The sequence below is a fragment of the Grammomys surdaster genome, unplaced genomic scaffold, assembly GCF_004785775.1.
Source record: "Grammomys surdaster isolate TR1022 unplaced genomic scaffold, NIH_TR_1.0 201, whole genome shotgun sequence".
NCBI classification, from domain to species: Eukaryota; Metazoa; Chordata; class Mammalia; order Rodentia; family Muridae; genus Grammomys; species Grammomys surdaster.
This window is the reverse complement of record NW_021604646.1, coordinates 9,007,571-9,020,663: the sequence shown is the minus strand read 5'-3', so window position 1 is coordinate 9,020,663 and position 13,093 is coordinate 9,007,571. Positions and strand designations below refer to the sequence as shown.

General features: G+C 41.6%; 1 protein-coding gene across 2 annotated transcripts in view; it reads left to right on the top strand.

The window, feature by feature from the left end:
• The window catches only part of Ogfod1 (2-oxoglutarate and iron dependent oxygenase domain containing 1), a 31,112-nt gene that overhangs the window by 5,747 nt on the left and 12,272 nt on the right, over nt 1-13,093 (top strand). For both annotated transcript variants that reach the window (XM_028770350.1, XM_028770349.1), the window contains exons 3-8: nt 4,043-4,089; nt 8,126-8,226; nt 10,745-10,861; nt 11,388-11,479; nt 11,687-11,815; nt 12,204-12,317. In XM_028770350.1, coding sequence (XP_028626183.1) covers nt 4,043-4,089; nt 8,126-8,226; nt 10,745-10,861; nt 11,388-11,479; nt 11,687-11,815; nt 12,204-12,317 — 600 coding nt within the window. The remainder of the gene's footprint in view (nt 1-4,042; nt 4,090-8,125; nt 8,227-10,744; nt 10,862-11,387; nt 11,480-11,686; nt 11,816-12,203; nt 12,318-13,093) is intronic.

The following is a 13,093-nucleotide window of genomic DNA, read 5'->3' as shown; positions in this document are numbered from 1 at the left end:
GCTGCCTTGGAGACCCCAAGATGTTCAAGACGCCAGAGCTGTGGGCTATCTGCTGAGGAAAGCTGCTAACAGGGAGTGGAACCAGCCCAGGAGAAAAAAGTTTGTTGCAGTGAACAGAGATGAAAAGGAGTTGAAAATCTGAAGACTGCTGTGATGTCAGACAAGGAGATGCAGAGTGTGTCTTGCTTTGGGGATTACAGTTAAGTGATTGGATGAATCTCAGAAGAGACTTTGAACTTTGGACTTTTAACATTGTTGAGACTGCTATAGACTATGGGGACTTTTGAAGTTGGACTAAATGTATTTTGCATTATACTATGTTTAGCTATGGCCTCTATAGACTCATATGTTTGAACAAGCCTATGGGGGCAGGGAGTGGAATATGATGATTTGTATATACTCAGCCCAGGGAGTGGCCCTGTTGCAGTAGGTGTGGACTTTTTGGAGTAGGCGTGGTACTGTGAGTGTGGGCTTTAAGACACTCATCCTAGCTGCCTGGAAGCCAGTATTCTGCTAGCAGCCTTCAGATGAAGATGTAGGGCTCTCAGCTCCTCCTGCACCATGCCTGCCTGGATGCTGCCATGCTCCTGCTTTATGATAATGGACTGAACCTCTGAACCTGTAAGCCAGCCCCAGTTAAATTGTCTTTATAAGACTTGCCTTGGTCATGGTGTCTGTTCCCAGCAGTAAAACCCTAAGGCATAATACATCTGCCATTAGGATTTATGTAGTAGCCTGTATATTTTAAGCATTACTAAATGCAAACTTTATGACAGCCCAAGCATTTCAGTCATTAAGTTCTCATCAGAATTCTGTGAAGGAAATGTACTACTATTCCTGTTTTCCTGGTAGGAAACTATATACATTTTTCCTTCACTTCTGGATCATCCCTTTAAAGTAACAACAATAACAGAAACCTGTTGGATTTTTTTTTTCATTAATTTTCAATTAAATGAAAATTTAAAAGCTCTTGAGCTAACTTCCTCTTCTATTTCCACCCTGGTTTTTGTTTGTTTGCTCACTTGTTTTGAGGTTAGTTTGATTTGGTATGATTTGTTTGATTGTTTGGAAACTGAGTCTCTAGATAGAGCCAGGGCTAACCTCAAACTGACACTCCTCCTGCCTGTTCCTTCAGGGTAGGGAGGGCCCAGGCCTGTGACATCACACCCTCTAGCACAGTTCTTTCCTTTTCCTCTCTTCCTCCTGGCAGTACACTGTATCACGCTTTTGACTTCCGCTCCTCTGGAACTATGCCTATTGAGGTCGCTCAGGCCTCCACATAAATAAATACTACCTAAACTTGGCATTCTTTGGCCTTTTATGAGACTGACACATATACACTATGCTACAAAGGCAGGTAATCCTCCTTCTCTCAGAAGCATTTGCACATTTCTCCTCTCCTTTCAGGGTACCATACTGACTTTATTCTTTTTCTGTTTCTGTGAAGAGACACTATGGCCAAAGTAACGTATAGAAGAAATCATATTATGAGCACTGACAGATCCAGAGGGTTAGAGACCATGACCAGCCATCATGGTAGGGAGCATAGCAGCGGGCAGGTAAGCATGGTTCTAGAGCAATAGCTGAAAATTCACTTCACACACAAGCACGAGGCAAAGAGCTATAGCTAGAAATCTCATGAGCTTTAACAGCAAAGCCCACCCCCAGTGACACATCTCCAACAAGACCATACCTCCTGTTCCTTCCCTGAAGTCCACCAATTGGGAAGTAAGCATTTAAATACATAAGCCTGTGGCTTCCATTCTCATTCTAACCACTACACATACTGTCTTAATTTTTCTTCTTTATTGTTAGAGAACTTTTTCTTAGTTTCCTCTGCTGGATTTTCTCCTTATAACCACTGTTTTTTAAAAGTTTCATTAATATTATGGGGGAAGGCATGGTCGGACGGTCAGTCAGAGGACAACTCTGTGGTACTGGGCCTCGCCTCTCCTTCCACCGTTATGTGGGTTCCAGGTAGCAAACTCTAGTCAGCAGGTTTTCACACAAGCACCTTTACACACTTAGCCATCTCGCCAGCCCATATAACCAACTTCCTAATGACAGAGTGCTTCTTAATGCCAGAACTACTCAAGGGTTCGATCTCTGAACTAAGATCGAACACAGATTTCCATGGAGCCTCATAGCTTTCTGTCTCTTCTTGGATGTCTTATAGGAGTCTCAGGCTTAGGACCAACATTAAACTAATCTCCTTTAGCTGATTCTGTTGTTGCTCTTGATCAAAATGAATCCATTCCTAACTCCCGGTTCACTCCTCACATCCTGTCTACCGAGGACGCATCCTTCACTGCATCCCAGAACACTTCCTACACTTCCACCATCAACAGAGTTTATCCCGTCCAAGCTGTCCCTCTCACCATAGTTATCGTGTTGGCGTGCTCACCAGTCTCCTCGCTTCACCCACCTACGTAACTGTCACCATTATGTTCCTTTCTGTAAGTGGATTCAAGAGAATTGGAAAATTAATGTTCATATCAGAACTTTCTCACAAATGTTCATAGAAATACTGTTTATAGTAGTTGTAAAGTAAAAGCAACTAGATGTGTATCCACTGAGTAACGGGTAAACGAAATGCACTGTTCCAATCTAGTGGAGAGTGAGTCCAAGCTGCAACGTGAATGAACCTTTTAAACATTTTGGTGAATGACAGAAGCCAGACTCTGGAGCCAGTGAGATGGTTCAGCAGGTAGGAACACTTGCCTCTGAGTTCAGAACTCACATAAAAAGGCTAGATGTGGTGGCAAGCATCTGTAATCCTAGCTTCCTCTGGTAAGGTGGGAGGCGGAGGCAAGAAGCTCGTGGGCCAGCTAGCCTGGAGTCTGCAGTACAGTAGAAACAAGAGACACCATATCTCAACAAGGTGCTGAACCCTGCTGTTGTCCTGTGACCATGGCACAGCCATAACACATTAGTATTACACATACTAATGCATATATACACCTACTATTATTAATGAATATACATAAGTTAAAATAAGAAGCCAGACTCAAAATGTTAATTGTTATGTGATTTCTTTTAAATGTCCACAATAGTCAGATCAGCCATAAAAACAAAAACTAGGATAATGATTGTTACAAGCTGGTAGTAGAAAGGATGGAGCCTGACTCTCTAATAGATACAGGATTTCCTTTTGGAGTGTTAGATTCTGGGCTTGTGCAATATGGTTGGCCACATCATGCATGTGTGAAACCTGTAGAATTAGATACTTTCCTGTGGTTAAAATGTTAGATTCTATACAGTGAGGATTTCCTCTCATGATTTTATCTTATGGGGGATGGAGAGATGGCTCAGAGTTAACACTGGCTGCTCTTCCAGAGGTCTTGAGTTCAAGTCTCAGCAACCACATGGTGGTTCATCACCATCAATAATGGGACCTGGTGCCCTCATCTGGTGTGTAGACAGAACACTGTATACATAGTAAATAAATATTTTTTTTAAAAAAAGATTTTTATCTCATGTTCCTTTTTTTGCCTGAAAACTGATGACTCTTCATTTCTTCAGGTGATAGCCAAAGTCCATAGGGTGGCTCCAGGCCAACACGGAGCCTTGGATCAGCCCTTTGAGCCTCATCTCCCTCTGCTTCCCATTTGCTTCCCCAGCCACTTAGTTTCTCTACAGCATTTTGGATACATTTGCCTCTTCCTCATTGAAGTCTAGCCTGGGTACCCTACTTCTCACTGCAGACCTTTTCCACTCCTCAGCCCAGCCCATTCTTCTCTGCCTGTAGTTGTTCCGTGCATGTGTCACCTTTAGCTAATAAACCACATTTTATCTTTCCTCTATGTCTAATTCAACAAACCTAAACTCTGTAATAACCACTTAGCTATTTGTTGGTTGAATGATGTACAAATGTGACAGGTCACTTACCCACGTCAGAGCTGCAAGGTGGAGTGGTCACACATCAGACCAGGTAGTTCTCTTCAGAGTCTAGGCTCTTAACCACAGAATTCTACTATCAGAGTCCTTACTGTTCTTTGCATGTTTTAACAAGGAAATCTTTTTTTTCCCCTTTATGATCAAGTCTGATGATTTGAAGAAGAGGAAAGAGCCTCATATCTCAGCTTTAAGGTAAGCAAGTAATTACATTTGTTGGGTGCTAAATGTGTGCTAGGCACAACACTGAGTTTTAAATATTAGATCATAAAGTCTTTGTTGACATCATTGTGTTTGGTAAAGGAGGTAACAAACCCTAAGAAACTAGATAACTTCTTTAACAACCAAACAGTAACTGAGGGAGCTAAGATACAAGTTTAAGCCTTGGATTGTTGGTCACCCTCTCTTTTCCCCCTCCCTCCAGTCCTCCCTTCCTTTCTTTTTCCCTTCATTCCAGACAGGATCTTAGGCTGGTTTAGCACTGTCTATGTATGTAGCTCAGGCTGGCCTAAAAGTCATAGAAGTCCTCCTGTCTCAGATTACCAAGTGCTGATTACAAACATGAGTCACCATGCCTGACTCCAAATTCTTAATAATAAAATGTTTGGCTTTCTTAGTTACGGAGGAAACAGTAACGGTGGAGATAGCAGTTTCTGCTCATGAAGCTAGACAGTCCTGAAAAGTAAAACTCCAGTGTTGACAGATACATTTTCATGCTGCCACACTACTTTAGAAATTGGTGTGTCCAAACCCTTAAAAGTATGTATTTTAAAAAGTTATTAGGCTCATGGGTGTTTTGCCTGCTTGTATGCATGTGCACCATGTGTGTGTAGTGCCCATGGACATTAGAAGATGATTTGGGAACCCATGGAACTGGAGTTCCAGATGGTTGTGATCTGCCATGTGGGTTCTGGGAACTGAACCCAGGTTCTCTGGAAAATCAGCTGGTTCTCTTAAGCAGAGCCGCCACTCTCTGTTCCCGCAAATATACATATATTATAGAGTAGTTCTAAGATCATGACAAAAGAAAGAAATGCTCAGAGATTCCATACAAGAAACTATGCAACCATTAATATATGTATGCATTTTAATAAACATAATATAGTCACACTTTACTTTGTGAAGTCAATGATTTTTCTTTTAAATCTCTAAGATCTAGTATCCTAGGTTAGTTGCTATTTTATTCTATTTCTCCCTTTTTCAACCTTTTCTCCCTTTAGAGATGTGTAATAGTTACTACCATCAAAGACAGCTCAGATGCATTGAAATACACTGTTTTCAATAGAAAAGAACTGCTACAGATGCAAACTTCTACACCTGGATACCAATTAAAAGAAAGTTTCTTTTTATTTCTTTGGAATTTTTTTTTTTTTCTGTGATGAGCTCCTGCTTTATAACAGCTGTTTTTCATACATCTGGAAGGTTTTTTTTTTTTTTTTTTTCTCTGAGACACTCCCATATATGATAGCAGCCTGTGCAGGTTATTTCTTTCTATCTAGAAGTATTGCTGTAACGCATTTCATACTAATCTAGACTTTCCTCCTAAAGAGAAACAATTTCACTCTAACACATTTCATCTCATTAGTCCGAGACACCTGCCATCTCTGACTGAGCATCACTGCATACCGGAAGAGTCAGCGGCTAAATAACATGGGAGCAGAACTTCCTTGACTATTACAGAAAGTTGCTCTTTTTATTTGCCGTGTGTGTTCAGTGCATCCTCATGAGTAACATTAAAGACGCCAAAGATGAGAGGAGAGAAGCCTGTCCCTGTGATGCGCTCGCAGAGTGTGGAAAGGATCGTGCTGTAGCAGCCATTTTGGAAGTTGATGATACTAGTTGGTTTTTCAGAAGTGTTTATCCCCGTCCTTACCCCCCACCGTTGTCTGAAGACCAGTGTAGCAGCTGCTTGTGTTGGCCTATCTGTATAAGTGGCCCCTGTGCCTTTAGACTTTACCAAACACTTCTAGGGTTTTCCCAGCCAAGCACAGTATCTTATAGGATGTAGTAAACATTGTAAGAAAATGGTGGTGGAATTTAATGTGTAGTAATTGATACCATAATTGCGTTTTACAGGAATTTCTGTTACATGCATTTGAATGAGCCAAAAATATCATATCTGTACATATATAATTTGATCATGTGTAAATCTTTTAAATACTTGGATTCAGAGTTTGTATTTTTTGTTTCTTGCTGTGTTTGTTTTTATTATTGTTTTCAGATGAAATTTTTCTGTGTCGCCCTGGGGGGCCTGGCATTTATGGCAATCCTCCTGCCTGACCTTCCTTGATACTGGGATCAGGGTTTTGTACCACATGTCCAACTAAAAATTTTTAATTATCAAAGTTAACATTATTTCAAAGTTAACTAACCGAACTAGTTATAAATTGTATTAAAGCCTGATGACCTGAGTTCAATTCCTAGTACACACATGGTAGAAGGTAGAAGGACTGATTTCTACATATTGTCCTCTTACCTCCACATGTGTTCCATGGTACATGTACACACACACACAAAGTAACTTTAAATTTTAGAAAGGTCATTTTATGATCTCCTGCAGCTGCTCACCGAAGTGCTTGCTTGCTAAGTGGCAACACTAGTGTTACAGGAGCCCCAGCACTAACTACTCAGCTCTGAATCCAGCGTCTTGCCTTTGTGAAGAAAAAGTGGCATCAAATACATAAAATGGGAAAATTAGTTTATTGACAGTTATGTCCTAAAAGTGAAGAGAGAACTGTTCTCAGTTGGGTCCTGCCTTCCCCATAGCACCTTTACATTTTTAGAAAGGATACAGTTAAAATCCAGGAAAGGTGCACATGTAGATTTAACTGAAACTAGAATTATTAAAAAAAAAGAAAAAAAGAAAAAAAAACAGCTCAAAAAAATCCTCCTCTCCTTCTCTCTCTTTTTCTCTCTGAGAGCATGCTTTCTGTTTCTCTTCCCCCTCCCCTTCCCACAGTGACTTCCCTGACCTCGGTCCCTGGGACCAGTGAACTGGTCTGAGAGAAGCTTCCCAATAAACCTGTGTTTAATATAATCTAAAAAAAATAAAATGCTAGTTTCAAGGGCACATCACTGCATTAGCATCACTGCTTGTGATACTGAGATTTATAACAGGAAGTGCGTATTTGATCTTAGTCCCCATTCCTGGCAGCAAGCTCCTAAAACTTAGAATATAAGTGTGGAGATTAATAAAGGCAAATGGCAAATGGAGAATCTTTTGTTAGGAAAAAAACCCTTTCTAACATATCAGAGCTAAAGGTAATGGACAGTCCCCAAAGTTTGGGGCAAGAGGGACAGTTGCCAAGAAGATAACTAAGAGTATTACAGCTCTCAGCCCTAACTGTTCTACCTCCAGTAAAAACAAGGAGGGTGTTCAGATGAGGTAGGAAGAGTGCCATAAGTTTGGGTCTAGCCTGAGCTATGTACTACATTGTAGACCAAGAGTGAGCTACAGAGCATTAAGATGTTGTTTCAAAGAGAAGAGGGGCTCATGGTTGGCTGGCTCCATCATCAGTGGCTAGTGGTTTATTTGATCAATCACAGCTGTGGAGCAAAGCATCCGGAAATCACAGATGCTAGGAAGATGGAGAGAAGCTCTGTCCCTCTTCCCCCGCACTTTATACTGTGACTCTTTCATATTTGCCTGTTCCTGAGTTGAGTGTCATTTAAAAAAAAAAAGTATTTCTTTTGTTTATGTGTGCTTGCCTTAGTTGAGTTCATGTGTGTGTAGATGCCCCTGGAGACCAGAGGACATTGAATCCCTTGGAACTGAAGTTGCAGATGTTGTGAGCTTCCTGGTGTGGGTGCTGAGAACTAAACCCAGGTTCTCTGCAAGAGGAGAGCGTGCTGTTAGGGGCCTCCTATTTATACCCAGCCAGCACGACTCATGAGCTGGTCTTCTGATTGAGTCTGAAGATGGGACCAATCCTGTGAGTCTGACCTATTAATCTTGTAGATAGTTTAAGAACTGAACTGATTGTTTCCAAAAATAGGTAGGTACCAGCAGAAGACCCATACATTTGATGTCAGAAGCAAAACGTGTAAAAATAGCAATTGAGTTTTCCCATTTACTGCTGAAAAGGCTTTCTGACCAGAGACTCCTGAGTGAAATCTGAGAACAGGGCTCTTGAATTAAATGTGACCTTCAGAGAGTGTATATAGGAGTAGCACTGCTGCCGACTGAGACCATGCTGCGACCTAACAAGCTGTCTTTTGTTCACACCTCTAGGAAACTCATGTTTGAAGATTTTCGGGCCTGGCTCTCTAAGGTTTCCGGCATTGACCTAGAACCAACCATTGACATGTCCTGTGCTAAGTACGAGTTCACTGGTAAGGAAGCTAAACCCCTGCTGCCTAAAGATGCCGAGGCTTTAACTTCACCATGATGGGAAGGTAGCATCAGGGTACCAGGTAGCTTCGGGGTCTTCCTCGTAAGGACTCAGCTCATACACAGAAATAGCCGTCATACTACAAAGGGTAAGGAAATGGTTCTCTATGGGTGTATGAGAGCTATTGAACGTATTTGCAGAAAAATTCTCATACCAACCTGCACACAGTATTGTAAAACTCAAAAGATGATGCCATAAATTCTGTTCTAAGGCTTCTAAAAGTTCCCATCTCCTTTAATGCTGGTTTCCCTTACCTTATTTTGAATTTAGTGAGAGATATAGGACGTGAACACATAAATAGTCCTGTCACCTGCCTTCCCTCCACAGAGCTTTCTTTTGCCTTCCAGTTCCTCTTCAGAGCTCAGAAATGTGCACTGGAATATGTGTGCCTTTTTATATGGAAGGAAAGGTTATTTAGTTTTGTCTTACTAAATTTTGATTCGGGTCTTGGGGAAGTCTAAATTGGTAAAGCACTTTGGAGATAAACTGAGTAATGCATGTGGAAAGCCATTATGTATCTTTAGCACTTTTTCTTATGTATTGTTTTATTTTCTTTGAGACAGGGACTCTTTGTAATTCAGGCTGGCCTCAGTCTAACAGAGATCATCTGCCTCTTGAGTGACACCACATCCAGCTTTTTTTTTTTTTAAATTGGAAGTAATTTCAAGCGGAAATAGAAGAATCAGGCATAGCACAAATAATTTGTTTTCCTGTTTTATTTGAAAGGCAGTTGCAGTCCTGAGATTCCATTGGCCTGAGCACTGTAGTCAGTCTTCCTCAATGACAGTAATGAACTTGGGAATCAGAGACTTGACAGGCCTGTGTTGTTCCCGTCTAATTCGTAGGCCTCGTTCACTTGTTACTATTGAGGCAAAAGGATCTAGTTGAGGATGGCCTACTGCATCCACTCGTCCTATCTGCTGAGCCTCCTGCAGTCTAGAATAGCCTCCTGGTCTCTCCTGGACTTGCTGGACCTTGATGCTTCTAAAGACTTACAGACAGATCTCAGTTATCTCTTACCACCTCCTTCAGTCGAGAGTTATCTGGTGTTTCCTTATGATTGGATGATTCTCCTTGAGACGTGCATTTGGAAGGAATGCCATAGCTAACGCTTAGTTTTTTTCTGAATCCTACTGGATTCAGAGTGACTCTGTGTCATATCCTTAGTGATGTGACCCTGGAGGACTCAGATTGCCACACTTTGTGGCAGATGCTTTTGCTGTTTGTTTTGCTGCTGGGATTGAACCAAGGGTCTCAACTTGCTAGGCAGATGCTTAGCTATATCTTCAGTCTCCCCCCCACCCCCTCTCTCTCTGTCTCTGTCTCTGTCTCTCGTTGGCATCTAAGCTGTGTAGATTGCCTTTGAACCTACCCTGTAGCCCAGATTGGCCTTAAACTTGATTCTCTTGCTCTACCTCTACAGTAGCTAGGATTATAAGGCTTTGCTACCAGACCTGACTGTAAGAATATGGGAGACAAACCAAGAACCTTGGACATGCTGCTTTAAGATTATGTAACTGTCATGTTTCTCACCAAACTTTGGTTCAGTTCTTTTTTTTTTTTTTTTTAAGATTTATGTATTTTATGCATATAAGTACACCACCATTGCTCTCTTCAGATACACCAGAAGAGGGCACCAGACCTCATTACAGATGGTTGTGAGCCACCATGTGGTTGCTGGGAATTGAACTCAGGACCTCTGGAAGAGCAGTTGGTGCTCTTAACCGCTGAGCCCTCTCTCCAGCCTTGGTCCAGTTATTTTCACATGGTAATTTTTATATTGCTAAATTACTGCAACGTAAGTTGCCATGAAGTGGCTTGGTTCTGTGGGCTAAAAGCACTTGCTGCGAAATCTGACACTCTGAGTTACGTTCCCGATACCTATGTGGTGGAAGCGGAGGACCAGGTTCCTAAGTTGTCACAATAAATAAATGTTTAAATTTAAAAAAAAAAAAAACAACAAAGGAATGTGTATACCCATGAACAGAAAGATTCATTAAGGCAGTCTTTGGAATAGCCAAGAAATACAAACAATTTAATAACAAATAGAGGTGCAATTAAAGAGAAGGTACATAGTACTTCTAGGAAGAACAGTAACTGTAGCTATTAGAAGTGATGTCAGGGGTGTATACTGATATGGAAAGACTCAGCCCACAACCCACCACTATAGCATTAACATTTCTTTAAGTAAATACATATACAAGGAGAAAATACTATAAAAATATGTGGGAAAATAGTGTTTGTAACTGTATTGTAGACCTGTCTGTATCCGTTGTGTTTAAAGCTTTCTGTATTGTCTGAGTTTTATTGCTGCGTTTACAATAGAGAAGTGTCATTTTAAAACTGCAGGATAGTTTAAGCTGAGTTGACATTACAGATGTATGTCGGGATAGCTGAATACAGAAGCAGACAGCAGCTGCTATGTGTGCAGAGATCTGAATTGTGCTCTGTGCTTGCAGATGCTCTGCTCTGCCATGATGACGAACTGGAGGGGCGCCGGATCGCCTTCATTCTGTACCTGGTTCCTTCTTGGGACAGGGACTTGGGAGGCACCCTGGACCTTTATGACACGGATGGTAAGACGCACGTTTACCACCTCCAGGTAGCCACTCCTGAATTCCAAACACTTGCTTCAGGACCACCACTCTGCCATATGTCGAATGAGAGAGAAACCATGTTTTTAGCACAGTGGCTACCACGGGTGGAATTAATGCGAGCCTGACAACCACCTTTCAAAGTTACATTTCAAGTTAGTTCCCCAGAGACGAAGCTGATGGAGATGAGAAGTGGGCCCTGCTTCTGTGTACTAACCACAGAAGAGTAAAGAGCACACCAAGCTACCTGTGCCTGTGAGCCTGCTAACAGCAGTCTGTTTGACAAGAAGTCAGATCTTTTGAGGGGGGACTCACTACAGAGAACCTAATCCAGTTCTCAACAATAATAGCTGGACAGTGTGGTAGAAGCTCCTGTCACCTAGCTGAGCGAGCAAGCTTGAGTGACAAGTAGGAGGGAGTATTTGAGAATGCCGAGAGCTGGATGAGGCAGCCTGAAAGTGTTAATGATGCTGGCCCCTACTCATGGGTGTCTTCTCTCCCGATGCAGAACACTTGCAGCCAAAGCAGATTGTCAAGTCTCTTATCCCTTCCTGGAACAAACTGGTTTTCTTTGAAGTATCTCCAGTATCCTTTCACCAGGTAAAGGCCATAAGACAAACCTACAGTGCTCTAGGGATCAAGGGTCTGGCTCTCTGATCACCCACATCTGTGGCTCCTTCCTGTTGGACTCACTGTCTCACCAGGCCATTTGCATACCCATCCTGGCAGACTCAAGCTACTGTGCCCTGACTAGTGTCTTCACTTGTCCTCCTTTGTGTTGATGTGCCGATGGTCTTGCTCTTGCAGGTGTCTGAAGTCCTGTCTGAAGAAACATCACGTCTGTCTATAAGTGGCTGGTTTCATGGTCCTTCGTTAACCAGGCCTCCTACTTACCTTGAGCCCCCAATCCCTCGAAACCCTCACATCCCACAAGATGTAAGCATCAATTATTGGAATTCTTATCTTGTGTACTATAACATATCAGTTGTTTTTCTGACTGTACTTGGGAGGACCATGAGAGCTGATATGTATTTTGCTGCACTAGACATCAAGCCAAGGAAGGGCCTTGCATATGTTAACCAAGCATTCTTCAGTGAACTATATATCCAGCCTGTTTTTCTGATCTTAAAATTGGGTTTTGCCAATGCTGGAACTAGACTTGGAACATTCACTTTTCTTAGATAGATTCTGATAATGTTTTTGGCATAGTTTTTTAGTGCTCTTTGTTTGATAGGAGAAACAAAAAGTGAAGAATATGAACTAATATAAGAACAGAAGCTATAGATATTAATCGATCTCCTGTATCTGCTGTTTCTCTTGTAAGCATGAAATTTTATATGAGTGGATCAACCCTGCTTACCTGGAAATAGAATATCAGATGCAAATTCAAGAAGAATTTGAGGAAAGGTCTGAAATTCTCCTAAAGGAGTTTCTTAAGGTAGGCCACCATACCCTGGTTTATATGTGCTGTTTGACTTAATCTTGGTAAAATTGACTCCACCAAGATTTATCTTTTTTCTTAGTTCGGATGTTTATGTAATTCTCTTCAAATAAAATGCACCAATTATAATAATAAGCATTGCTGTTGGGCATATCCATGATATCCCAGAATTCTACGAACCCTTTTTTAAAGGTTTATTTTTTGTTTTTAAATAAAAACATGAATGTATGCACACATGCATGTGGGTGCTTAAATGCCAGAAGAGGGTATCAGATCCCCTGGCACTGAATCAGTTCCAGGTGGGGGTCCTCTGGAAAAAGCACTGGAACCACTGAACCATCTCTCCTGTCCAGGACTATATTACTCAGTGTACATGCGTGCATATACATATTTCTGCCCTAATAGGACTTGGCACCTAGTTTGGTTTTTTTCTGTTCATTTGGTTAGTGTGGTACTTACTAATGTTTAATAGATGGATAGCTACTTATAGTTGGTCTAATTCTGAGTGTTTGACCATCATGAGGCAACCTGAGTAGAAAGAGAGCTGAGGTCAGACATCATGTCCTGGCTCCAGCTTCCCTAACCTGAGCAAATCAGTCTCACTAGGTAGCTGTTGTGTTACTGGTCACAGTGGGATGATCCCCACCTTGCCTTTCTTGCTGAGTTATGAGAACTACGTGAGATATCACTTGCCTTTCTTGCTGAGTTATGAGAACTACGTGAGATATCACTTGCCTTTCTTGCTGAGTTATGAGAACTACGTGAGATATCAC